The sequence below is a fragment of the Lepus europaeus genome, chromosome 18 (genome assembly GCF_033115175.1).
Source record: "Lepus europaeus isolate LE1 chromosome 18, mLepTim1.pri, whole genome shotgun sequence".
In the NCBI taxonomy this organism is placed as follows: Eukaryota; Metazoa; Chordata; class Mammalia; order Lagomorpha; family Leporidae; genus Lepus; species Lepus europaeus.
The window spans coordinates 27262189-27289318 of record NC_084844.1 but is presented as its reverse complement, the minus strand read 5'-3'; the positions used below and the strand labels follow the sequence as shown (position 1 = coordinate 27289318).

Here is a 27130-nt window from a genome sequence, read left to right as displayed (position 1 = left end):
GCTGCCAGGAGGATTTACTCACCGCCAGTGCCAGCTGCTGGTACAGCAGGGTGAGCACGGCCACCCCTGCAGGGCAGTTCCTTTCCAATTAAGGAAAATTCACTTAACACACACTTTAGGAGATGCAGCCAGAGCCAGATGGGCACGGAGCTTATTAAAAACACGCTTATTAAAAGCACGCTTGTTACCACAAAACGTATGCAAATATGTAAGGGTATTTGTGTAAGGGTGTGCATGTGCATTTCACACACACATACACACACCCCTCTGAAGTCCCCTCCATCGGAAGATTGTCTTTTCAATTGTTCTTCAATATCCTGTACTTTGCACTTGACCCTCCTACAAGGGCATATGCTCTGTCTGTCACATTTTCGTGTTGGATTGTTGTTCTTATTCTTGTTTTTCTCTCCCACCAGGTGCAGCTCATCCACTATAACCATGAGTTATATACAAATGTCACAGAAGCTGCAAAGAGTCCAAATGGATTGGTGGTAGTTTCTATATTTATAAAAGTAAGTCTCTTCATCATCAGCATCGTCTCGCCATTCCTACCCCAATCAGATATCAGTTTACCATCTCTCTTCGAATTAGGAGTATCAAAAGAGGTGATGTCCTTGGATATCCATGCCAAGAAAAGCTTCCTGGTGGTGGCTGTTACATTCATGAGACTTGTGACGATTGAGGTCCCCTGCAGAGAGTTCTAACGGGCTCCATGTCACAGCATGAGAGTCTGAGAGTTCAGGCAGCTTCTGTCCCCCAGAGAAAAAGGTGCTGGAGGCAGGAATACACTTCAGGTCCTGCCTAATGCAGGAGAGTCGGGGGATGTAATAGTGCGGTGGAGGTAGCACTGCAGTCCCACAGGATTCAAAGGCTGTCCGTCAGGCATCAAGGGAAATGCAAGACTTTCCTTCCTCTCCAGCCCTGCTCTAACCCTCTCCTCGCTGGGGATTGGGGGTGTTTGAAGCAGCAGTAAGGTGCGCCTTGGGACTTCCAGATCCCTTATCCGAGTGCCTGTGTTCAAGTTGTGCCTGTGCTCTCAATTGTAGCTTCCTGCTAATGTGCACTCCGGGAAGGATCAGGTGGTAGCTGAGGTGGTTGGACCACCCCCAAGGGAAACCTGAATTAAATACCAGGCTACTGACCTTGGCCTTGTCCAGCCCAGACTGCTGTGGGCATTTGAAGAGTGAATCAGCAGCTGGAAGTATCCCCTCTCCCTCTCTCTCTCCCCCTCCCCCTCTCTGCCTCTAAAACAAACATCTCCTCCTAGCTTCTCCACCAGTGCTCTGAGGGTCATTTCACTCTTACTCTCGTGCCCCCTCCTAAGCATTGTGGGGTAAAAGGCAAAGATCACCCACTCACACGCTGACTCTATGACACCCTAGAGAAGTGCCACTCCTCTGTAACTGTCAACACCAGCAACAAATCTCCACCCAAGAAAATTCTGATATTTAGTATTTTAGCAGATGCAAAATGAAGAAGAAATACAAATTTTCAATTAAAAAATTACTTTCTGGTTGGAAATATATATAAAAGCAACATGTCACAAAAGTTGTCAGTCACTGTGTTAGCCCCTGCAGAAATTCTCGCCAGATCATTGGAGAAAGCGGCCAGAATAGAACTTGGGATCTGATGAAGATGACTGGTAGAAACACAGCATTCAGCACAAGAGGTTTAACAGAGCTCTCATTATTCAGAAGGGGCATTGGGGTCCCCAGGTGGCACTGTTCCCCCACCTCACCCTTGCTGAAAGCATCGCCCCATGCAGCAGGCACTTCACCCTGCCTGGTCATCCTCTCCAGACCCACACCTCCTCCTAGCTTCCTCACTCACCGGGGTCAGGGCAGGGCAGTTACGGTGTTAGACAGGTGCATCTTTAAGATATTACCGCCTTTAGCAAAGGGAGAAAGAGGCATCTGCCCAGGGAAGGAAATTAGTCCTATCCCAAATGCTGCCAGTCCCCCCACTCTATGTTATCTTGAAATAATAAACAGTATCCTATTATTAATACTGAAAATTATATTAATAATAAACAGCATTTTATTATTGATCCAGAATTCCAGGCACCATTATATGTAGCTTGCATCTATTTTATCACTTAATCAACCCTAATAATAACCTAAGAGTTGGGTGTTATTATCCTTATCTTACAGATGAGGAACATGGTTTAGAAAATCTTTGGCATTCTCCCTGGTTCATGAGGCTCTTAATAGGCCAGCCAGGACAGGAATCCAGGTCTTGACCTTATCTGAATACTTTTTATCTTATTCCCACTCTGTGCCTCCCTGACATTGCTGGGAAAAAGCCACTGAGAGAAAAGAGAGAAAGCAGCATTTAGCAGCATCTCTCCTTCACGTAGACACCCCGGCCACTCACAAGCACAGGGACAACCCCTGAATTCTTTGCCCAGCCCCAGTTAGGACACTGAGAATCAACTGTAGCTTTCATCTTGGGCCATGTTCATTGTCATGAAGCCTTTTGTAAAAGTTCATAGAAAAATGGAATTTAAAAGTTCATTTTGTTGCAAAGAAATTGAAATCCATGCAGTGTTTCCACAGTACATGTGGTCCCATGATTTTTTTAAAAGCATCCTGTATATCCCAGCGTTGTCATGTGTGTCCAAGCGTGCACTCCTCACCATTCTCCCTGCAGCTTTCCAGTGCCCACTCTCCCATGAGTAACTCCCATAGGCCAACCTGCTTGCCTCACCAACTTCTGCCCTTGGGAAGGGGTCTGCCTTTGCCTCACGGTGGTTAAAGCTCCCGAGTCAGGGACTGTCACCTTCACAGCGTGGGCACATTACAACTACGGAGTGATTGATGCGCTGGGAAACCACTCTCTCAATTCTAAATCACCGGTGTGTTTCACGAGCATTTGCAGAAACACACACTACAGCAAGAGCACAACTGTCGGAGCCAGCAGGTCCAGGCTGTTTCCCTGTTCCCTGGAAGGAACTTATGCCCCAGCCTGAGGACAGGGAAGGGAAGGAGATGGATTCCATCATCTTCCCAGGCTGGGAAGGCCCCTAGAGAAGCTCCCGTTCCTTCCCTGAGCAAACCTGAAGCTTTCTGAATACATTGCAAAATAAGCCATAGCAGCGACGCCTGTATCACATAACCTGCTCCAGAGAGCCAACTCTCTGGGGACTTCTCCAGCCTGTAACTTGTCATTCACTAATCTCAATCACAGATTGGGCAGGGAGTACAGAGGCCAGCTCTCTGCTAGGCACTGGTACCCAGAAATAAGATGAGCACTTGGTCCCTAAGGGTGCACATCCCTCTCTCCTTGTGACCTGCTTCCCCATCACAGCTCCCTTCAGGGAAGGCAGGGACAGGAGATGAGAGGCCCATATTCAGGTAGTCTGGCCCTAGAGATGTCATTCTGGCTAAAAACTGAGCCATTGACGGGTCAAAGTTCCTGGCTGAAACGAGAGCTTGTTCCTCTGTAGGTTTTATTTATCTCCGTCCTCCACCAGCCTCCATCCCGCCCATGATCACAGAGAACTGAGATTTGACTGTAAATGCTGCTCAATCACGCACCATTAACTTCCCACTTAAGCTCACTTACACCAAGCACATATTTTATCCTCTCACCCACACAGCCAACACAGGAGAGCCCACACATCATCTGGGTGTAACTGGAAATTTTTTCAATTACTGTTAATCTGCTCAAAGGCTTTGCTCCCAACACGAGTGCTGCCTAGATTCACCAGGTACCAGGAGCCCAAGGCATGACAAGGTTCCTTCCCTGCCATGACAAAATGTTTTCAGCCCTTCTTCTTTCAAGAGGGTTCATCAGCCCAAATAGAAGGCTTCCGGCTACCTCTTAAACACTGAAGAGGTGTCAAAATAGTAGCTGAATTTGGCACCAACACTATCAAGCAGCAACAGTGTTCAATTTGGGACTTTTCTCCATTTGGGGGTGCGTTTTTGCCTCCCTTGAGCATTGTTGCTCACAAAGCTTAAACAACACACCCAGGAAACTGTGCAAAAAGAGAGACAGATGGAGGGAAAATAAACAGTCTGCTTTCTCCAAACTAAAATTACCTGTTGCTTATCTAATAATAATAATCATCTGCTGCAATTTTTCCAACCCTCAGAATAAATCAGATTTAACAGGTTGATGTGTCACAACATCCGATTAGCAGCTGAGGCGTAAATTATAGAGCAGAGAGGAGCAGAGCATGGTAGGAGAGAAATGGTAGGGATGAACAGTGCTGCTCAGAAAGGGCTGAATAAAAAGGAGATGTCAAGAAAACAGTGTACACAGTCACGTGCAGCCACATCACAGTAGCACAAATGGTGGCTCCCGGGCTTAAGCTCCTTGAAGCTTGGCTTCTTTTCCCAAAGGGGGGATTTGGAGATATAACAGCATAGGCATAAAATGGAAAGGGATCTCTGAACATCTGGTACAATGTTTGTCCCATAACAGGCATCGGTAAGCATTTGCTGGGTGGACAGATGGATGGGTGAGTGGGTGGGTATATGGCTGGATGGATAGGTTGATCGAAGACTGACCAAATGACATGGTTTATGACATTCAGTTGTTGCAATAAGCAGTGATATAACTCAATTATATATTACTTTTTAGGAGTTTTTTCCATGTCCTAATACCTCTTTTCTGGGCTGGTCCTCCCTCCCTCCCTCCCTTCTCCTCCCCCCTCTTCCTCCTCTTCCTCCTCCTTTCTCTCTCCTGCCTTAGATAAATATCCATTCCCTAACATGTCACTCCCTACCCCCTGCTTAAAACTCTTTGATGGTTATCCAATCCAACAGAATAAAGTTTCATCAATATAACATGACACTCAAAGCTGACTAGGAACTAGCCTCTAACTACCCCTCTAGCCCCACCTACTCTCCTCCCCTATACCCTCAGCCCCAACTACACTAAAATGCTTGCATGAGTAAGTGTAGTTCTCACTGCCCCATTTGTGTCCACATACAGATCCTCTGTATGAATGTTTTTCCTTGCCTTGCCTTGCCTCCCTTTCCACACTCTACCCCCAAAATACTTCGTTCATGGCACTTTCACCCATTGTTCCATACTCAGCTCATGTCTTGTCTCCCCAGGTTCACTGGGTGCTAGGTGGTCTTCCTCCAATATCCTGACCCCTGTGACTCTGTCATAGCCCTTTTCACACCACATTAGAACCATTTGTTGACTTTTCCTTCTGGAGACTGAGTTTTCCTATACAGTAGGGTCTGTGTCTGATCCCTGAATATCCAGTTATCATAGTGTTTGCCATGGTAGGCACCCAGGAAATACAAATGAATGAGTGAATGCATGAAGGTGATGTTCATCTGGAAGATTGCTTCCTAGTAATTAATATTTTCTTTTCTCCCCTAGGTTTCTGATTCATCAAATCCATTTCTTAATCGAATGCTCAACAGAGATACTATCACAAGAATAACATATAAAAGTAAGTTTGCTTCAGTTTCCTCCACTACAACTATTCTACAAAGGTTAGTTCCTTCGGAAGGCAAGAAGCCAGAACTGATGATCTCTGCGGGCCCCTTTGGCTTTGTAATCCTTTAATTCTGTAGAAAGTCTGTCTGGAGAGACAGGGTTGGCTAAAAAGCAGTTCATTTCAAACAGAAGTCCCCAGGGCGCCTTTGTCATCCATGCCTGCCTAAGGCGATGATGATGGTCATCCTTAGTGCATGGATTGCTAATGAGCTGGGGGCCTCTGCCAGCTGACAAACTCCACATTAGCTGTCCACAGCTGGGGCTTTTCTGATTATGTGATTGAAAAAGTACCCACTAGGAACTTTGGATTCAATCTCAACCCTTATAGAGGCCCTCACCTGGACCAGGTCTCCTTCTCTGTGTGGCAAGATCTCCCTCCCAGGTATAGGCACCATGGATGGCATCTTTCTTCACTCCCATGTGTGGCCCATGGATCTAGAGGACTCAGCCCAGATTCTTTGGGTTTCTGTTTCACCCCAGACTCCTTGTGCAGCACAGAGAACAATGCAAAGGTGAAAGGAGAAGAGAAAACAGGGAGCCAGGGTCGCCCACCACAATCCCAGAAGTGGCAAGATCTGTGAAAACTTGGGTGAGACAGCACACACCAAGAACTGAAACAAATCAGAGTCAGTATAAGAAAAAAAAAATGTTTTTACCTAATTAGGTAGGAGTAAACAGGAAGCTGGGATTCAGGGTCTTTGTCCTTCAAAGAAGCCAAAGTCACTTTGACGGAGTTTCCTCATTTATAAAGTGATAACCTTGAGCTTGAGGTTTCTAAAGGCCTTCTAGGTCCAGGATTCTGAATCCAGCAATAGGCAATGCAAACACCCTGACACCCCACATCCCTCCAGTGTGTCCTTCACCCAGCTAGGAGCTGAGCCATGCCTGTGGTGTCTCTCTGATGGTGATGTGGAAAAGACAGAGTGAATATTTACAGGTCTCACCTTAGACCGCTGGAGGCAGAGTGTGGAAAGTGCTTCCCTCATCCATCTATTATTCATTCAACGAGCATTTCATGCATGCCTGCCCCCTGACAGGCACCAAGTGAGGCTTCTAGAATGTAAAGATAGCCCAGACTCCAGCCCTACCCACAAGGTCGGTTCACTGCCAAGTCACTGCCCCAGGAAGAGGCTGGGGGGAGGGAGGGATGACAAAGGCTCTTGGAGAATCACCCCACCTAGATGGACATCGCCTAGAAGAATGAATTCAGTTGTCTTCAAACACACTCCTTCCCCCCTCATTTGTATTCTTGCGATGTCTTCTCCAAGCACACACTTGGATTGCTCAGCTAAGGGAGATATTTCTGTCTTGCCTGTAAATAGAACATTTATAACCACCCATAAAGATGATTATTCTTTTAACTTTTTTGATTAAAAAAGCATGAAAATTAAATAAAATGTTTTCAAATAATCTTGCATTTGCGGTTTAGAGACTGTGAAAAGCCATGAAATCACACATTAAACCCCAACACACAATCTGACAGATTGCCAATTGCAGAAGCAGTCCTTAATGGGACTTTCCTCCCCACCCCATCCCTGGCACTGGTCAGATTAATACTAAGTGATGGAGCTGCTGCCCCCAGGAGGAGGAGCAAGGGAGGAGAGGGGAGGGGAAGAGGAGATAGGGGGAGGGGCCGAGACAGCAAGGAACAGACAGACAGCTTTCTAGGCAGAGGAAGCCACACACACAAAGGCTTGAGAGCAGGAAAGGGGCGAGGAAGAGTCCAGAGGGAGGAAGCCTGTCTTCATCAGCCGTTCCCATCAGTGACTAGTTCAGATGTACCCACGAGCACTGGGGATGGCCAGAGTTAAAGGAGGAAGGAATGACCCCCTTCGGTATCAGTGACAGAGGCCGAGGGAGTGGTAGGAAGAATGTTCCAGGGCCAGAGCTCCACGCTGTGCTAGGGAGTGCACACAGAAGGCAGGCACCCTTGTGCCTCCGAAGCCACACTAGAAATGCAAAGGAAGGGAGCTGAGCAGGAGCATCCTCTTCTCCTGTGTCCTGCATCCTCTAAGCCTGTCAGAGACCAGGAAAAGAAAGGGGAGTAAAGATAGAGAGACCCAGGCCTGCATGGAGAGAGGGAACTGCTTCCAGCCCTCTAATAACAGGTATTTGGTGCTCTTATGCTCTGGCATAATAGAGGTGTTCCCATAGCGACCTTTATCACATACCTGAAGGTAGGCACACCATGGGGATAATGATGACCCCATACAAAGGAATGGCTCAGACAGAGCTGTGCCCAGGATACTATGACAGAAAGGGGTTTATTGGCTCAGCAGGAACTCATAGCACTCTTCCTGCTGGCTAAATTCCCTAAGGCAACCAGCCTGCAGGAGGTTGGCCCAGCCTAACAAGCAGGGGGCCCTGGGACGGGAGTCGTTTACTAGGACACAGCCTTTGAGGGGGAAGCACAAGCCTGGAGTCTCTGCTGAGGCTCTGCAAGAGGCAGCAGGTTATGCTGGCATCGGTCAGAGAATTCAAGTCAAGGTAAAGCCAATGCCGCCTGCTCCTGGGCATTTATCAGGGTAGCCTGAGTCCACACCTCTTAGTGGAATAAAAAGAATCAACCCCCAACTGCCTTGTCAACCACACTACCCAGGGACATATAACCTCCACCCCTCCCCCACTCCCCCTACCAGCTCATTCTGGCACTGCTACCCAGAATTACACCCCAGCATGGCTTCAAAGTGCCCTGTTCATTTGGATGCAGCACCCACTCTGCCATGAGCATCAGGAACCTGGAAGTGACGCTCACTGAGCACTCTCCGTACGCCAGGGTCGGTGCTGTGCACACAGCACCTTATCAGTACTCACAGAATCCTGAGTGAGGACCATTGCTAGCCCCATCAAAAAGCTGAAACTTTACAGATGAGAAAAACCAAGAGTCTAAGAAGTGAAGTCACCTGACCAAGAACACACATGGAGTGAGTGCATAAGCCAGCAACTTGTGCATAATAAACAAGCATTCAGCAATACTCTTCTCACCGCTGCATCCGTGGGTCAGTTGGGATGTCTCTGCCTCCTTCCTGCTGCAGGTCTGCAGGTCTCTCAAGCACTCAGCTCCATGTAACTCTCATTATTCCAGGATTAGGATATCCAGAGTAAAGATTTCTCATAGCAGGAGCCAGAAACACTTGATGTTACATAACACTTAATCTTGTAACTCACAACATTTTTTTTTCTTTTTATTTGATAGGTATAGTTATAGACAGTGAGAGAGAGAGAGAGACAGAGAAAGGTCTTCTTTCCATTGGTTCACTCCCCTAATGGCTGCTATGGCCGGCGCTGTGCCGATCCAAAGCCAAGAGCCAGGTGCTTCTTCCTGGTCTCCCATGCAGGTGCAGGGGCCCAAGCACTTGGGCCATACTTCACTGCCCTCCCGGGCCACAGCAGAGACCTGGACTGGAAGAGGAGCAACCGGGGCTAGAACCCGGCACCCCTATGGGATGCCGGCACCGCAAGCAGAGGATTAACCAAGTGAGCCGCGGCGCCGGCCCCAACATTACTATCCACTTTCCACTAAACAAAGCAAGTGACATGGCCAAGTCTAGTGTTAAACTCCTCCCATGGAGATGGGTTGGGGAAGGAATGAAGTTTCCTGAAGTCCTTTCTTCCATAATAGAAGAGCAAGGATCCAAACATGGGTTCCCTCTGTGCTTTGCTCGGTATCTTTTCCTTCCTATTATGCTTCCTCTCTGTGGAGCAAAAGAAAAAAAAAAAAAAAACAACCTTAACTCTGAGATCTGAAAACTAGTTATAATGCTCATGCTTGCACATTACATGAAACTTGTCAGCATACTTTTCTTGAAATTAAAACTTTGGTTCCATATGAAAAACTATCTCTTGGCTTTTTTGCATTTGCTTCAACTTGGAAGGGACACAAACTCACCACAGAACTTGTGGGCACATAGACAGCTCAAGCTCCTCACAGCCTAAACACTCTTCAACTCCCGTCTCCCCTTGTCATGGGACCTCCAGTGGAAATCAATGTCATGCAGAGGGACACAGTGGCACCGCCATTACTGCCATCCAGAGTAACTGGGGAAGGCACAGAGACTGGTTCTAGATGGGGTTAGTCTTCAAGTTTTCCCCTTGGAGGCCACTGTCAGGACAAATCAACCTAATACTTTGAACAGAGTGACAATATATGCTGACAAAAGATTACTCTGGTTGTTGGTTGGGATTAGACTACACAGGGGTTAAGTGTGAACTTGGAGCCGGCGCCGCTGCTCACTAGGCTAATCCTCTGCCTTGCGGCACCGGCACACCGGGTTCTAGTCCCGATCGGGATGCCAGATTCTGTCCTGGTTGCCCCTCTTCCAGTCCAGCTCTCTGCTGTGGCCCAGGAGTGCAGTGGAGGATGGCCCAAGTGCTTGGGCCCTGCACCCACATGGGAGACCAGGAGAAGCACCTGGCTCCTGGCTTCGGATCAGCGTGGTGCACCGGCCGCAGCGGCCATTGGAGGGTGAACCAACGGAAAAGGAAGACCTTTCTCTCTGTCTCTCTCTCCACTCTGCCTGTCAAAATAAAAAATTTAAAAAGTGTGAACTTGGGAGAGTCTTGCAGCAATCCAAATGAGGAGGCAATGTCATTGATTATAACCATGCTAATGGGGATAAGAGGGTGAGAAATGGTTATGTTTTGAGGGAAAAGCTAGGAGGTTTCTTGACAGATGAGCTGTGTTTGTGATGTGAGAGAAAGAGAGGAGTTAAGGATGACTGTAGGCCAGCACCACGGCCTACTTGGCTAATCCTCTGCCTGCGGCGCCAGCACCCCAGGTTCTAGTACCGGTCAGGGCACCGGATTCTGTCCCGGTTGCTCCTCTTCCAGTCCAGCTCTCTGCTGTGGCCCGGGAGTGCAGTGAAGGATGGCCCAAGTGCTTGGGCCCTGCACCTGCACGAGAGACTAGGAGGAAGCACCTGGTTCCTGGTTTCAGATCAGGACAGCGCGCCGGCTGTAGCGGACACTTGGGGAGTGAACCAACGGAAAAAGGAAGACCTTTCTCTCTGTCTCTCTCTCTCTCACTGTCTAACTCTGCCTGTCAAATAAAAAAAAAGGATGACTGTAAGGTTTTTAGGCTGAGCAACTAGAAAGAAGATGCTTCCATCAGCTGAGATGGGGAAAACTGGGAATGAAGCATAAGCATGTCGGTGGGTGGAGAGTCAGAAGCGTTGACCATGTTGAACTAGGGATGTCTATGAGGCACCCAAGGCGAGGTGTGCAGTAGGCAGTTGGACAGATGAGTCTGTTTTCCAGGAGAGAGAACTGAAGATATAAATATGGAAGCCTTCAACACCCAGATGGCATTTAAATGCAGATAGACTCATGGCAGTGAGAATAGAGAAGCAGGACAGGTCCTCACTTTTGAAAGAGCAGCTCCAATCTCCGTGGTTTAGGAGTGAAAAATCATTTCTGAAGATATCCTTAGAATCTCACTCTGGCAGAGCCTCATAGAGGGCTGACTCCACAGCCAGCTTAGGGGGTGCAGGCCGGCAGGAAGCATCAGGTGAAATCTCTATGAAACAGAAGCTGGTAGGGATTGGTCTGTCTTCCTGGTTATGTGATTGGCTCGGAATGGGTAACTAGGTAAAAAGGAGAATTGTGCAAAATCATTCTTTTGATCCCATTAAGAAAATAAATACCAGGGAATCTATAAAAGGAAAAAAGAAGGAGAATCTTGAAAGAGGGCTGGGTATTTGGGGACCCAAGTGCGACACCGGTGAAGGCCACTGTATTCATGGGATGTGGTTCTGGCTAAAGAGAGGTGGAGCTGAGCACACCTGGGCTCCTTGCCTGGCTCCACCACTTCCTTCATGGTGTGAATTCAGGAAGTTTTCAACAGCTCTGAAATATAATTCCCTTCTCAGGAAGATGAGGGTCATAAACACGGATGAGAAGAGGGTTGGAGTGAGATTAAACCAGGTAATGAGTCGGTTGACTGAACATGGACATGTATGAACTAGGTATACAAGTACTGTGCATTCCTAAGTTGTTCTGAGTTGCACGGCTGTCAAGTCCAGTTTCCTGAAGGGCAGTAGATAGGTAACTATGGTGCCAAAGAAAACAACATCAAAGGGGAATACAAAGGGACTTCAAGAAGTTCTAGGACAGTGCAGCTGAAAGACAATGCATGTTTTCCAAGAACTTTATGCAGACTCCTCATACAAGACAAGGCAATAGCATTTGCTTTGCATGAACAACCTCTGTGCTTGAATCCATGCAATAGATGGTAAGGGCTTAATGAGATTCTACTACTTTCCTTGAAAGCTTAGATTTCATATGTCTGAATAAAAGTTATAAAACATTCTCACGAACGGAGACCGACAAAGGAAAAGACCAACCTAAATTAAATTCAGGCTGAATTTAGAAAGTCTCCTAAAGAAAGTCCATTTTATTAAAGTTAAATTCCCCTTCAACTGGCAGAGGGTCAAGACTGAAATCATGACATGAAAAATGGATTTTCTAGCTGGATTCTCTGGAGGAGATGCTAGTGATTTAACTCAAAGTATTTTAATTTTTTAATGTAGCATTTTGGAATAATGCCCATATCTGTTTTCCTTGTGTTAATTAATTTGCAAGTGCAGTACCCTAATTGCATAAAAGGTAACATTTGTATCATTGTAGTATTCACCTGATTTCACTGAACCACTTATGTTTTTTAGGCAAAAGATTTATACCATCTGAAGAGAAACCAGAGTATTTCATTTATGTTTTTAAAAGAGATTTTAAGACGTTTTCAAGTGGCAATGCTAGGACTAATGGAGTTCAAAGAGCCCTCTTAAATGGCTAAGAGGGAGTGGTTATAAGAACATTGCCTTCCAGTGATCACTTTCTTCCAGTGTCCTAGGAGAGTATTATTTTGGTAGCTTCCCTCTCCTTCAGTGTCATGTGCCCCAGCCATTTCATTGACAGTCAACACTGTTGATTACCTTCAACCCAACTGAGTCCAAGGGATCAAAAAGTCTGTTGTTGTCTAAACATATTTCCCTGGAGGAATCTAAGGCAAACCACTGAAGACCTTTGGAGGAGAGCTTTTAAACACGGTGTTTGGCACGTGGCATGAATCCCTTAAACCATTTTGTTTAGTCTTCCCTGTTTGTAGCTTTGACCCAGCTCACAGCCACATGCACCCTTTTGCTAAGAGATGAAGGTGGAGGCACAGACAGACCAAGCTGTAACTGCCGTATACCTCTCAGCAATGTTGCCAAGTATTTTCCTCCCTGCTCCTCAGGGGGACACGGCATTAAATGTGATGAAATATCACTGAGGAGTTTAGGCATACTGCCCCCGATGCCTTTATGCTTAATTGAACTTGTACTTTCATTGCAAAGGAATGGCTTTGAAAATGTTTCCCCAGAATGTGAAATGCAGCATACATTTTCCTGTGCTGCCATCTAAGTAAGTTACTCACGTCTGCAAGTACAGAGAGGGAGCAGTGTGCCTCTGTGAGGCCAATTCTCAGAGGCTCTTTTTTTTTTTCATTTATTTGTGTAAAACAACAAAAAAAAAAACATATGAGTTTATCCTTTAGTAATTGCCTTTTCTAGTTTCAGTTGAATTTGCCTCCGATTACAAGAGGAAATGTCATTCTCCATCAGAAAATTGCCAAATAGCTCTGTATTGATCAGGAACAGTATGGATCTCGGAACTGCCGTGGCCTTTTTCTGATTGGCATAGCTTACTTTAAATGGGAACTCCATAAGCAGACAGCAAGTGCTGTGAATTTCGTCCATGGTCCACAGAAGTAAGCTTGGTGCATTCTTCACAGAGCTGCCCCTGAAGCTTGCACCCAGGGAGAGATCCCCTGTGCATCTCTGGCATTTCAGCACAGTGGATTTCTCTTACACCAAAAAGGAAAAGTCAACTTAAGAGTTGTTGCTATGACTGAGAACTCTAAGATCGATCATAGATTCAGCCAAGAATAGCTGTCGACTCCTGCAGTCACTTGAAAGAAAAACTGAGCTAGACACTTCACGAATATTCTGCATGGATTGACTTTTCAAGCAATCTTCCTAAGCACTAAAGATGCCACCAAAACATAAAACATTACAACACTGCTCTACCAAAAATTTGACCTAAGAGAAACTTAGCCACCCAGGCTTGTTTATGTTGAGAAAGACTTTCTGATCCATAGAATGTTTTTAGTAATTATCCAGAATTGTCTGGAGCCCCAACTAAGAGGCTACATAACTTCCCAGTGAAGAAACTTCAAAGCCATAATTAGAACCTAGACTTAAGATTCCCACTTGAAGGCCAAGGTTTTGCCCTCTATAAGAGATCTTCAAAAAGTTCATTGAAATGTAAAATATCATAAAAATTACCCACGGATTCAAAAACTCTCTGCACTAAATTAAGTTTATCTATTCCATTTTTACACAAACTTTTGAAGTACATTCATATAAGCTGTTTTCTCGTGTGACAGATGATAGATAGATTGAAGACATTAGTATAGGTAGATAGACAAACTCTCTATAAAACTACTCATGAGAACATTTAACTTCTGCCATCATTCCCTCCTAACAGCCTTACAACAAATAGAGGTATTAGCTACCCCTGTGGCATCTGAGCTCCCCTCCAAAACAACCATAACCATTTCTACATCGTTGTTTTTTTTTTTTTTTTTTTTTTTTGGACAGTCAGAGTTAGACAGTGAGAGAGAGAGAGAAACAGAGAGAAAGCTCTTCCTTTTTCCGTTGGTTCACTCCCCAAGCGGCCGCTACAGCCGGCGCGCTGTCCCGATCTGAAACCAGGAACCAGGTGCTTCCTCCTGGTCTCCCATGCAGGTGCAGGGCCCAAGGACCTGGGCCATCCTTCACAGCCCTCCTGGGTCACAGCAGAGAGCTGGACTGGAAGAGGAGCAACCGGGACAGAATCCAGCACCCCGACTGGGACTAGAACCCGGGATGCTGGTGCTGCAGGCAGAGGATTAGCCTAGTGAGCCACAGCACCAGCCAGATCATTGCCATTGGGTGAAGTTTTGAGAAGAGAATCCGCCTTCCACTGCATTGCTGTTCAGCCTCCTTCCTGTCTCCACTGCCCAGACACTAACACCAATCTGTAAAGAAACAATGGTTTTCTGTGGACTGCTGTATGGACGAAATAGTCTATGGGTAATCATTACCTCCTGGCCTGTTAGCCAAGGAAAAATGCCCTAGAGCCTTGGCACTGAGGCTGAAAACTTTGGGTTCCATCCATATCCTTTTCTTAGACCCCATCAAATACACCAAGCAAGCTCCCATGGGGAAAAAGGAAAATGCATGAAGTCGTCCTGTTCCTAATCCCAGTACCTAAAGTGTGGGACACTTACTTCTTGGCAGCTTTGGGGGCACAGTGCTGAGTCATGAGGACACTGATCTCAGCAACAAGGGTACTGCTGTGTTTGATCTAGAAATGACAGTGCCACACGGGGACAGAAATGGGACAAGCGGCCTCACCCTGATGTCTTGGGGTGTGGCTACGGTGGTTAGCAGCACATATTAGAGCTAATGGTGTGGGCTGAAGCCTCAGAGAGATTGCCCCATCATCTGACAGATGCTGCTGCAGGCAGGGGGTGGAATGTCAAGGGCAGTGCAGACAGAGCCATGCTGGAGAAACGAAGGAAGTGTAGAGAGTGGTATATACCTGAGGGTGGCTAGATGGTGGGCAAGCTACAAGGAGAGGTATGGATGCAGGGGAGGGAGACAGTGGGACATGAGGCTGGTGGGGTCAGCACCACCCGCCCACATCCAGAAGGTCCTTCTCAGTGCTGTTCAAAGTCTGGGCCTCATCCTGGAGGCCACATGGAGCCCATACCCACCCACAGCCCTTTCCATCAGTGTGGCTGCAACCCAGAGTCTGGCTATAGTTTCTGAGAAACATAATGTTCTTTTTCATTACTTCAGTCCTGCCTGGAAGCCCCTCATTCTAAAGCCTCCCTCCTTTCCTCCTCCCCACCGCCCTGGATAAAGTGAAAGACAATAATAGCAGCACACTGGAGTACCCCATGTGCTCCTCGTTGCAAGCTTGGTTAAACAAATCACATTGACCTTTAATAAAAATGTGCCGAATGCTTCCTTCTCTCATTCAGTATGTTAATCTTCAAGCCAAACCACCGTCAGAGCAAGCCTCATTAAGTACAGCTCTGATCCAGCTGCTGCTCCCAGTTTCAGCCCCTCCAGTGGCTCCACACTGCCTTTGGGACAAAGGCCAGACTCCAGACAGCACTGGAAAGGACCTTCCGGATGTTGCCTGTGCTGACCCCACAGTCTCCCTCCCCCGCATCTCGCCCACATGCCAGCCATCCCCAAGCACATGCCACGCTCTACGCTTCCCTAGTGCTTTCTGCAATGCCTTGGACATGTTGATTACCATCTCCTATCCCTTGCCATGCACTTCCAGTCAGCCCTCCCTCCCCACTGCCCCTGTTGGCCTCTGGGCCAACACAGATGGATATTACCCTCTCTGGGACTCCTTGCTCACCTATCCCTAGCGCAGTGCCTCACACGTTCCTGTTGGGGGCCTAAGCAGCAGAGTCAGCCGATGACTGCTCCATTTGCACTGCGTTGGCACCTGACCCACCCTCTGAGGACTGGGACAGGACTGTATGCTCCGGGCACCACGGCTTCATCACGGAAACGTCAGACCACAGAGGCCACAGTGCACACCCAGCATGATCACATGCCAGTCGCTTCTCTTGAGCTTATTGTGACCCCCTGGAGTTTTGATGGAAAGCCAGAAACACTTCAACAAAAGTGACAGGCAGTTCTGTCACAGGGGTGGTCTCCAAATTCAGCTTGGCCACGCTCTCTCCCTCAGGGACTTTTCGTGGACAGAGCCCTGGGCTGGGGTCCATTTTCCTATCAGGAGAATTGGAAGCCACGAAGGGCAGTTGTGGCCAGAACAGACAGCTGATGGTTTTATTTACACCGTTCCAAACCATTGGTCTAGGCAATGTTTTCTTAATTTAATTGACACTGAAATTCAAGCTCCCTTAGCCAAGATGGCTCTTTCTTTCAGAGAAAGTTGAATGAGAAATTTCTGGGAGAAGGAATGGAGGGGAGGGAGTCTTTGCCCAGGAAAATAGATTAGCAGCACTAACATTGTTCAGTAGGTAAATTCTGAGTGAGCCAAGGTGCATTTATCACCCTGACAGGATAATATGAATATCTCTCCTGCCATTTGCTGTCTATCTCTTCAACAAGAATAAGGCCAGCTACTGCTTACATTTTGTTTGTTGCTCTATCCCAGAGCCTAACTCTGTGCAACGCAAAGAGGTGCTTAGGGAATACTTGTTGAATGAATGCAGGCCCTTAGTCTGGAGGTCGGGAGAACTGGATTTCCTTCCCTGCTCTGTAATCACAACCCAGCTCCGTGAGCTAGGGCAAGTCACTTTGCGTCCTTGGCATTCAGTTGCTTGTAAATGAAGATGCTACTCTGTGCCTGATCCATCTCTGAGTCCAGTGAGGTTCCAGTTGTAGGTGGAAGCCCTTATTTATCATTGTGTGTGCAGAATCAATACTAGAGAGGTTCTATCAACCTCTGAAGGGTTGGTCCTTTCTGCTTGGGAGTGGGACACACAGAGAAGAGAACACACATGAATCTAGGGGTGGGGGTGGAGAAACCAGTCCCATCCCTCTGCCAACCAGGCTTTGGGACCCTGCCAGGTGTTCTCTGTGCTTTAGCGGCTGACCACAGTCGTGAGCACACCAGGGGTCACGATGCATCTAGGTGCACAGATCTGCGGTACAGAGAACTGAAGCCATGGTTGTAGTCAGGCTACCCCAGGATCAGAATATAGAGCAGGTAAAGGGGAGAGGCCCTGGCTGGTCCTCAGGGAATGCCAGCATGAGAGAAGCAGGTAGAAGATTAGAGTCAGCAAAAGAACTCCAGAAGGAATGGCCAGAGAAACAACAGTACTAATTTCTGGAAGCCAGGAGAAGAGGCCAGCAATGTGCATAAAGAAGCAAGGAAGTATTATGGGGAGAAGGGGAGAAGGGGAGAGGGAGAGGGAATTGTTGCAATTTGAGATTTGAAAATTCCAGTGCATTACAATTTTATAAAAATGCAACCAACACACTTGGAGTTATAAAAAGAAATGTTCTAAAACACTAAAAATTGTTTTCTATTTTACTGGGATTTTTAAATTTCTTTTTTTCCATGCAGCAGTCTGTATATACTTACATCATTTATCACTGAATAACTATAGTTCATAGTAAAAGATATGGGGGCCTGAATTCTTCAACCAGTCTAAGAGGGAAGACATCCACACAAAGTGAAATCAGTTGCTGAATTTCACAAGTGAATCTCATGGTGGTATTTGGCCTGATATACTTTTCTTTCTGAAGATATTATCTTGTTTTTATTTTAAAAATCAGTTAATAAGCATGGTGACTGGGCAACTTTTCAAGAGGTCTGAAAGCCTTGAGTCTCCACATCATTATGGTTATGCGACCTATGGAACCATGACCAGGGACCCAGCTCTTCAAACAGTCCTTGCAGTCAACCACTTTCCCTACAGGTCCCTGTATTCAGTGCCCCATCCTGTGGGAAGAATGTGCTTCCTCACATCCCTGGCATCAGCCTTGACCATGAGACTGCTTTGTCTACCAAGATGTGAGCAGAAGTGGCCTGTGCACTTCCGGAATGGAAGCTTTAAGAGCCACCAAACTTCACTTCTATCAATCAGCGTCATTCACAGAGGTCCAAACAGTGGATACTCCAGGAGGCTGGTCCCGCAGTATGGTCAACAGTGACATTTGGAGAGAAGTCCTCAGCCATGCTTGTGAGCCAGAAATAGGCCTTTGTTGTTAAAAAGTATTGAAATTTCGAGGAGGTGGTGAGGGGAGCTATTTGTTACTGAAGCTATCCTGACAGAATCATCTTGAATCCAGAAAGGACCAAAAAAAAAAAAAAAAAAAAAAATTCAGCAATACAAGCACTTTCTCAAGAAACCTCATTCTTAAATAGTTTTTATTTTCTTTTCCAGATGATGCGTATTTACTACAGGGACTTAATATAGAGGAATTATATCCAGAGACCTCTAGTTTCATTACTTATGATGGGTCGATGACTATCCCACCCTGCTATGAGACAGCAAGTTGGATAATAATGAACAAACCTGTCTACATAACCAGGATGCAGGTGAGCCACTCTGCAGTCCTTTAACTAGTGGGGAGGTTGGTGGAGTACATGTCATTTCCAATTACAAGGATTGCTGTACAGAAATGCCACAAACAGGGTGGCATACGCAGCAGAAGCAATTGCCTCACACTTGGGCCAGAAGTCCAAGATCAAGGTGTGAGAAAGGTTGATTTCTTTCTGCAGGACATAGGAAATAACCTGTTCCAGGCCTCTCTCCCCTCACTTTCGTGGCTTGCAGGAGTGTCACCCCCCCAAGTTGTGTCTTCTCCTTCACGTGGTGTTCTCCCTGTGTCCAAATACCCCCTTTTTATAAGGACGTCAGTCATACTTAATTAGAGCCTGCCTCAGTGACATCACCTTACCTGAGCTAATTATACCTGCAGTGACGCTGTTTCCAAGTAAGTGCACATTCCGAGGGACGAGGTCTTGGTGTCAACAGCTTTAGCTCATGACAATGTGGGGGGCACTCGATCCAGAACACAGCCCTGGCATCAGAGAAGGTGTGCCATGAACTAACTATAGAAGCCCCTCACCTATCTGAGACAAGACAGCCAGTTAGTTCCCATTGGGTCTGTTCTGTAGTCATGGAGATCAAAACACAAATAAGCAAAATGGACGATATGGTCCAGTGTGTTTGAAAAAGCTGGATTTTAAAAAGTTACGTAGATTTAACTAGGGAGGGACTGTTCAGGGTCCCCTAAAATGATAACTCACGTTTTCATCGCTTAGACGGGGTAACGTGATAGGTACCATTCCACAAACACATTTGCACATGGAATACGTTTCAGCTCATCCCCCAAGAGGATCTGTTTCTCAGAGCTGGTGTAACCAGACTGCCTCTCCTGTGCCAGCTTTGCTGAACAGCTTGTTGTGCACGTTAGACCTGCCACATGCACTACACAATGAATCCCCCTCCTCTTTATGGTTGAGGGTGGTGGGGAATTACATGAGTCTGTTCTGGCTCTGATGTTCTCTGATTCTGAGAGTCTATAAAAATGGAAAGGAAAGATGAGCAAAGGAAGCAGAGTCCAGTCACCTTGACTGGATATATGTTCACGACCCAACAACAATTTGAATACTTTGAAGTCCCTGGTCCTATCTGTACCGAGACTCAGGTTAGAGAAAGGATTTTCTCAAGAGTTACTGAGGTAACTTAGGGAATCTTAGAAATTGATGTCAGAATTCACTGGGCTCAGAACCCAGAAGCCCTTGCTCCCTGCTTCTTACTGCGTATTTGCTTCTCCCCTGCTAGACTGTCTTCTTTTGCTTTATGGTCCTGTAATGGAATGTGGCCACCAATAGTACAGCCCAGTCACCTGGCCCTTGTTGTCAGAAAAGGCACTGCATTGCTCCAGCTTGGTTTAGTTCTGACCACAGGAACCATCAACATGGTCTGAGGGATACCCATGTCACAGTCCTGGAACTGTTGACACACAAGGTGTCAAAGAAAGCGAGAACCCTAGAGAACATGTAGCCAGATTTGCTTCATTGACAGATGGCACGTTTGAGGGTGAGAGAGAGTAAAGGACTTGTGCAGAGACATGGATGAGCGAGGGAACCAGATGCAAGGCTCACTCCACGAATGGAGGCATTAGTGAACCTTCAGCCCAACTGGACCCATGAACAAAGAGGCTCTAGGGGAGAGGGATATTCACTCCCTTTCCCAGACAGCCAGTACCACCTGACCACAGCCCACATGTCTTCTTCCCTAGTGCATTTAAGAGAGGATGGTTGGTTCTCACAGCTCTCTCTCTCTCTCCTCAGATGCATTCCTTACGTCTACTGAGCCAGAATCAGCCATCTCAGATCTTTCTGAGCATGAGTGACAACTTCAGGCCCGTCCAGCCACTCAACAACCGCTGCATCCGCACCAACATCAACTTCAGTTTACAGGGGAAGGACTGTCCCAACAACCGAGCCCAGAAGCTTCAGTATAGAGGTGGGTGTGGTGGCCCAGACAGCTGAGGACACAAGTCAGTGCTCAGTCTTTCTACACAGACCTGTTCTTGAAAGCCTGGTGTCATCTCCCATTGTAGGGGTCATGGCTACGAATGACAGTGAGACCACCACCCTCCATGTGCGTGGTGCTCCTTATTGAGAAAGCCCATCTATCACATACAAATGAAGGGAGAGAAGGCTTGCTTGAAAAATGTGATATCCATCTGTTTCACATGTCAGACCTTTAAGCCCTTCCCATCCAGGTTCCAACAAGACCCTTTTTTATTGCCATTCTATGGACAAGTCAAGAAATTCTGATTTTCCCAAGAACAAGACAGCAAAAAGCATTAGAGCTTTTAATTGTGTATAAGATAGACCGCTTTTCCACTAGTAGATGAGCAACTCTGGTAGCCTGACCATCACGACCCTGGGAGAAATGTGTGTGAACAGAACTGTGTCCAGTGCTCTGTCCCTAGACCTGGCTATTATTACTACTAAAAGGGAAATCTTCGATGGCTTCTGCCTCCCGTACTTTCTGATCCACACCACGCCCACTCTTTCTTTCCACACAGTGAATTAATATCTGCTGATCATCGTGGTGAACCCTCAGTGTAGAAAGGAAGATGGAGGCAGGACAGTGCCTTGGAGATGCTATGAACTCAGAGTCAGGACACCTGAGTTCCAGGCCTGGTTCTAAGGAGCGTGCAAAGCCCAGCCAAGCCATTTACTCCTCCAGACCTGGTTGATTCGTGACAGTCTCTGTCCCATCCCCTTCATAGCCTGCTGTGAGAGGAAAATAAGATGGAAAATGGATGGGGAAGCTCTCTGTAGCAGTCACGTGCTCCCCAATCAGAGAGGCTCTGGTCATTGCTAGGGAGCTTTAGGAGTGACCACCAGGGTTGCCCCCAACCCTCTGCTTCAACTTTCATCCTTCCTCCCCTGCCCCCTCCCTCTTCTCTCTCTCCCACTCATAGAAGGTCCTAATCATAAATGTTCTGCTCCCTTTCAGCCACAGCTATTAGACAAACATCCAGCTCATTCATTTGTCCTTTTTGTATGCATTGCCTACATGCTATACACCTGTTTGCCAGGCACTTAGCTGGTGACAAGTGGTGATGAGGGCAGATAGGAGCCTACCCACCCCGAATTTTAGTCTGGAGCAGGAGTCATCATACTGTTTCTATAAAGGGACAGAGTCACTATTTTTGTTTCATGAGCGTTGTAGTCTCTGTCGCACTCTGATGTCATAGTGTATAATCAGACGTGGACAGTATGTAAATGGAAGCATATGGCTGTGTATCAGCTTTATAAAAACAGTAGCTGCTGCCTGCTACCTAGCACCCCATATAGGCGCCAGTTCAAATCCCAACTGCTGCACTTCCTATCTAGCTCCCTGCTAATGTGTCTGGGAAAGCAGAAGATAGCAACACAGCCCACGTGGGAGATCTGGATGGAATTCCTGGCTCTGATTTTGGCTTGGCCCAACCCCAGACACTGCAGACATGTGAGGAGTAAACCAGCAGATTTAAGATTTCTCTGTCATGCCCTCTCTCCATGTAACTCTGCCCTTCAAATAAATACATACATGCATACATACATACATAAACCTTTTTAAAAAACAGTAGTATGCAGGATTTTGACTGTGACTGCAGTTTGCCCATCCTTGTCTAGAGAAAAGCCATCTACTAGAACTTCCTGAGATGATGAAAGTGTTCTATATCCCCATGTCCAGTGCAGCAGCAATTAGCCATATGGTAGCTGAACATTCAAAAATGAGACTAGGAGGATACGAACATTTTCTTAATTTTAATCCGTTTAAATGGACCAGTGGTTGGCCGGCGCCATGGCTTAACAGGCTAATCCTCCGCCTTGCAGCGCCGGCACACCGGGTTCTAGTCCCAGTTGGGGCGCCGGATTCTATCCCGGTTGCCCCTCTTCTAGTCCAGCTCTCTGCCATGGCCCAGGAAGGCACTGGAGGATGGCCCAGGTCCTTGGGCCCTGCACCCGCATGGGAGACCAGGAGAAGCACCTGGCTCCTGGCTTCGGATCAGCGAGATGTGCCGGCCGCAGCGGCCATTGGAGGGTGAACCAACGGCAAAAAGGAAGACCTTTCTCTCTGTCTGTCTCTCTCTCACTGTCCACTCTGCCTGTCAAAAAAAAAAAAAACCTTAAATGGACCAGTGGCTAGCCCACTGGACAGGCCTAGATGGTTATGGGGAAGGGCTAGCTGGGATGCATATAAATAAGCAGGCATTAATAAAACAGTACCTTCCCCTTTGGAGAAAGCCCCCAAAACTGCATATTTATTCTGTGGTGCCTTGTTTTGTACGTATGTCTGTTTTTCTCTCTTTCAGTAAATGAATGGCTCCTCAAGTAGGGAACTAAGCCAAGAAGAATCCCACCTCAGTGAAATGCTACAACTGTGAATTGATGTAACCCAGAATGTTCCCCTTCTCTCTTCTCTCTCCTTCCTTCCCCCAAACCTCATTCACTCTTTGGATTGGCCCTCTCTTCATGAAAAGTGTCTGCAAAACCATGGCAGAAGAATGCATCACACACACACACACACACACACACCAACATAACTAAACACACACACACATCATACAGCCTCCATGATGGGAAGCCAAGTTTCAGAAAGAAAAGGCTCATTCATAAGACGTCTTAGAAGAAAATAACCAGTTAACCTGATGACAATTTTGATACTGTTTTCCTGAACTAATAAATCTACCCAATGAGACTTTTCAGCCTTTGTACATACAAAAATCTTCCAAACGCAAGAGAGGAGAACATGGCTCCAACAGCACCAAGTGGACTTTGTGTCAAATTCTCTTGGATAGTGTCCTAGGATCCTTTGAGGGTGCTGGTGACAGGTGAGCCAGGGCAAAGCTGACCAAGAACACTTATTTCTAGATTATGATTCTTCTGTTTACTCAACAATTTAAAAAAAAATGGACAGACATTGAAGAGCTACACATTGTATATATATATCACTGCAGACTATAAAGAAATGGAATTATTTCCCTCTTTGTCACATATCTGTAGTAGGATTTGCCAAGCCGAGAATTGATCCATTTGCTGTTTCTTGTTTTCCAAAGGTCATACATTGTGTTTGATTATTGTTAACAGCTCAATAAATGTGTTTAACGAGTTGATTTCATTTTTCTGGCTTTGGTCTCTTCTCCTTCCTTCCAGGCTAAGCCCTGACTCCATACAACTGCATTCTTCGATTTCACTTGTTTCCTCATCTTCCCGTCTTGTTCATTTGCAGTCCACTTTTTACTGAGTTTGTGGCAATCAGGAATGCATTTGCTAAGCAAGCATAACTTTAATTCCACTCCATGGCTCCATTCATACGAGGTGAGCTTCAGCCTGAGCTAGCAGGCGACAGATTACTTGCGTTTCGAAACTGCCATCCCCTGTGATGCTCCCTTGAAGGAATGCACTTTGCCTTGTAAATTCCTGGGAAAGGGGTGTCTATTCTCTCCAGGTGCAGCCAGATCTCACAAACTACAAACGAATGCCTTTCTTTTCTTGTTTATAATGGTCACTCACTGTGTTTGGTTACTGTCAAAAAAAAAAATCAATAAATGTGTTTAACAAGTTACCCAGGGCCCACGTCTGAGTTTGTTGAGAAGGAGGATGCTCCCTGCTGAAGTCTCTGAGCCCTGCTGGGTCCACAAGCAATCACAGAGAGCCAATGAGGCAGCCGGGGCTGCCAGAACAACCCGCCTGGCCATACCCAGAGCCAGGTAATTAATATCCTGTCGAGAAAACACAGGCTTAGAGGCTGGAAGGGAAGACTTGGACGTTCGTTCAGAGGCCAAATTAAAAATAGCTTTCATCTCTGCTTTCTGTCACAATCTCCAGAAGGAGGGAGAGCACAGCGTGCGGAATCTGCGCAAAGGCGAATGTTTGTAGGCATATTGAGAAACTTAGCCTAATGGCGAGGTCGACGGACAGTGAAACAAATACCTAGTTATTTCATAGCTGAAATAATACACTGCACTGGATGTTCTTCTTCACTTTTTTGCATCGATGCAAGCTATTACAGCCTTAGCTATTACAGCACATAAGCCTATTTCTGAGCAATCAGGTTTTTCAAGCTAAAACAAATATTAACATGCTTAGGGCAGGCAGGTGGCAATCCGCGGGGGCCTTGCAGCATCCTGAGTCAAAGCAAGGCAATGACACAGCACAATGACTGAAGCATGTGGCTGGCAAATCAGTTTCACTATGCCACTCATATGCTGTGTGACCCTACACAAGTTGCCTTACTGCACATTGGGGATGCTAGTGACTGCCTCCACGAGTTATGGCACTTAAATGCTACACAAGGGCATTTCAAAAGTTCATAGAAAATACAAACAGTAAATTTATTTTGACCCAAAAACATTGTTGAAATCCATGCCGATTTTTATGTAACATGCATTGCCCATGAACTTTTTGAGGTGCCCAGGTATGCACTACTTTCAAAAGTTTTGGCACCAAAGTCAGTGTGTATTTTAACTCCATTTTCTTTTAAGATGTTTTGAAGTATCTCTGGATAGTGACTTAAAGCAACCAGTACAACACCTACACGGACTGTTCAGTAAGTGGTGCCTACGGAGCCTTAACTGTGGCCTACCCAATACTATTCTCTCTGAACCATACCACACCTCTTTTTATGGGGGGAGGCGGTGGTTAGCATCAGTCACAAGAGGGACACCAGATTAATATCCAACAACAGCAACAGATGCCCGGCAGAGAGCCCAAGGTATGGCAAGGAGGACAGGAAGGAGAACAGGTGAGGAGGGAAAGCAGGGAACTAGGGGTTGGGGCCTTTTTGTTGAAGCGGCATCCTCTGTGACTTTGGGCAAGTCAACTCCCCCTCTAGGGCTCAGATCTCATCTATTAATGGTTTGGACAAGATGACTTCTGGTGGCCTTCCCATTATATCATCCCCCCACGTACTTCTCTCACTACTTCTTCAGTCCAAGGAGAACAAAGGAAATCCTAGGCTCTCACTCCTGGGGTCCTTGGGCACGGGCACAAATTCACCTTAACCAAGTACAAACTTGAAACAGACTTCCCTCTGCACCCCACCTTCCAGTCCAGTCCTGTATGCCCCTTCTCCACACCCACCCGGCTTCCCCAGCTACAAATTGGAAACATAGGCCTTTGCCCTTATACTTGATGGAACTAATAAAGATTCATCAGATTGGTCCCTCTCCAAAGACCAAGAAGAAGAAGTTGTTGGTTTGAAGTACCAAAAGGCCCCTAGGTCATGGCCTGGAGAAGGAATGAAGGAGCAGAAACACAACAGTACACTTTGCCACCTCTGGGTAGTCATGATGCAAACCATCAGTGCCACTGTGCTCTGCAGTGCGTGCCTGCAGGCTGATTTTGCCCGTGAGGGCCTCAGGCTCACACACACACACCCCTACCTCCCTAGAGAGAACCTCTACAACCTGTGGGGCAACACATGCTGAGCCTCAGTTCCCTCCCTTGCAAAATCAAGGAGGAAGGAACACACACACACACACACACATACACACACACGGGTTCTGGGCAAACTGAATGAAAAGAGAAACCCACAGTCCCCCTTCAGGAAACATTCTGTCATTTCCAGAGTCATTCAGGGCCTTATTCCCGTCTCCCTGGGTAGCAGTTTGGTTTCCATGGTGATGCTGGGACAAGCACAACTCACTACGCTGAATGTGTCTGGACTGCAGTGCACGATGGTGGGAGAGTAACACGGTATCTGGGCAGGAGGGTGGCCATCAGTCTCAGCCCATACCACCCACACCAGGGTAAAGAGTCTGGGGTGAACCTTTCCTACCAGAACCCAGAATACTTGAAGTGTTCCTGTTCCAGGAGTCTGAAAGTGGGACATCCAGGAGCAGATACTCTCCTTCATGTCACACAGTGACTGGCACAATTGAACATAAGGAAAGACCTGCCAAGACCCCAACAGAGAAGAATCATACTAATAAAATCCATCATGGCTTGTATTTTCCCTGTGGCCCAGGGCCTGGGCCAAACCATTGGCAAACATCATCTCATTTCACTGTGTATAAATGTAGACAGTGGGTTTAGTAAAGATCAAGTGGCTAAGTCAAGGGCACATGATTGGTAGGGAAGTCACACCCCAATTTTTTCTAAGCCAGTGGTTTTCAAAGTGTGGCCCCAATCATTCATGTCATTTGGGAATTGACTAGAAATGCATGTTCTCAGGCCCCATGGCAGACCTAGTGACTCAGCCCTCTGTGGCTTAATCTGCCCCTAGGTGACTCTCATGCACAGTCAGGTGTGAGAACCAGTGTACGCCCAATGTCCATTCCCAGCACTTCCTACTCTAGAGGTTCCCAAATGTTGCTACACATTAAAGTCTCCTTAGCATAATGTTCTCCAAGTTCATCCACGTTGTAGAAGATGAAAAGATTTCCTTCTTTTTCTAAGGCTGAATAATATTCCACTATATGTATATACTGCATTTTCTTTATCCATTCATCTGTCAGTGGACATTCATATTTTTTTTTAGGTCTCTGCTGTTATAAATAATGTTGCAGTGAACATGGGAAGGCAGATATCTCTTCATGATACTGGTTTTGATTCTTTTGGATGTATA

The 27130-nt window shown here is 46.6% G+C and overlaps 1 protein-coding gene across 1 annotated transcript in view; it reads left to right on the top strand.

Moving 5' to 3' along the window:
- The window catches only part of CA10 (carbonic anhydrase 10), a 565541-nt gene extending 542644 nt beyond the window's left edge, over positions 1–22897 (top strand). Inside the window, exons 5-9 of the mRNA XM_062175200.1 lie at positions 417–512; positions 5344–5416; positions 18428–18582; positions 20347–20521; positions 22875–22897. Of these exons, the coding sequence (XP_062031184.1) occupies positions 417–512; positions 5344–5416; positions 18428–18582; positions 20347–20521; positions 22875–22897 (522 nt within the window). The remainder of the gene's footprint in view (positions 1–416; positions 513–5343; positions 5417–18427; positions 18583–20346; positions 20522–22874) is intronic.
- Positions 22898–27130: the final 4233 nt, after the last annotated feature.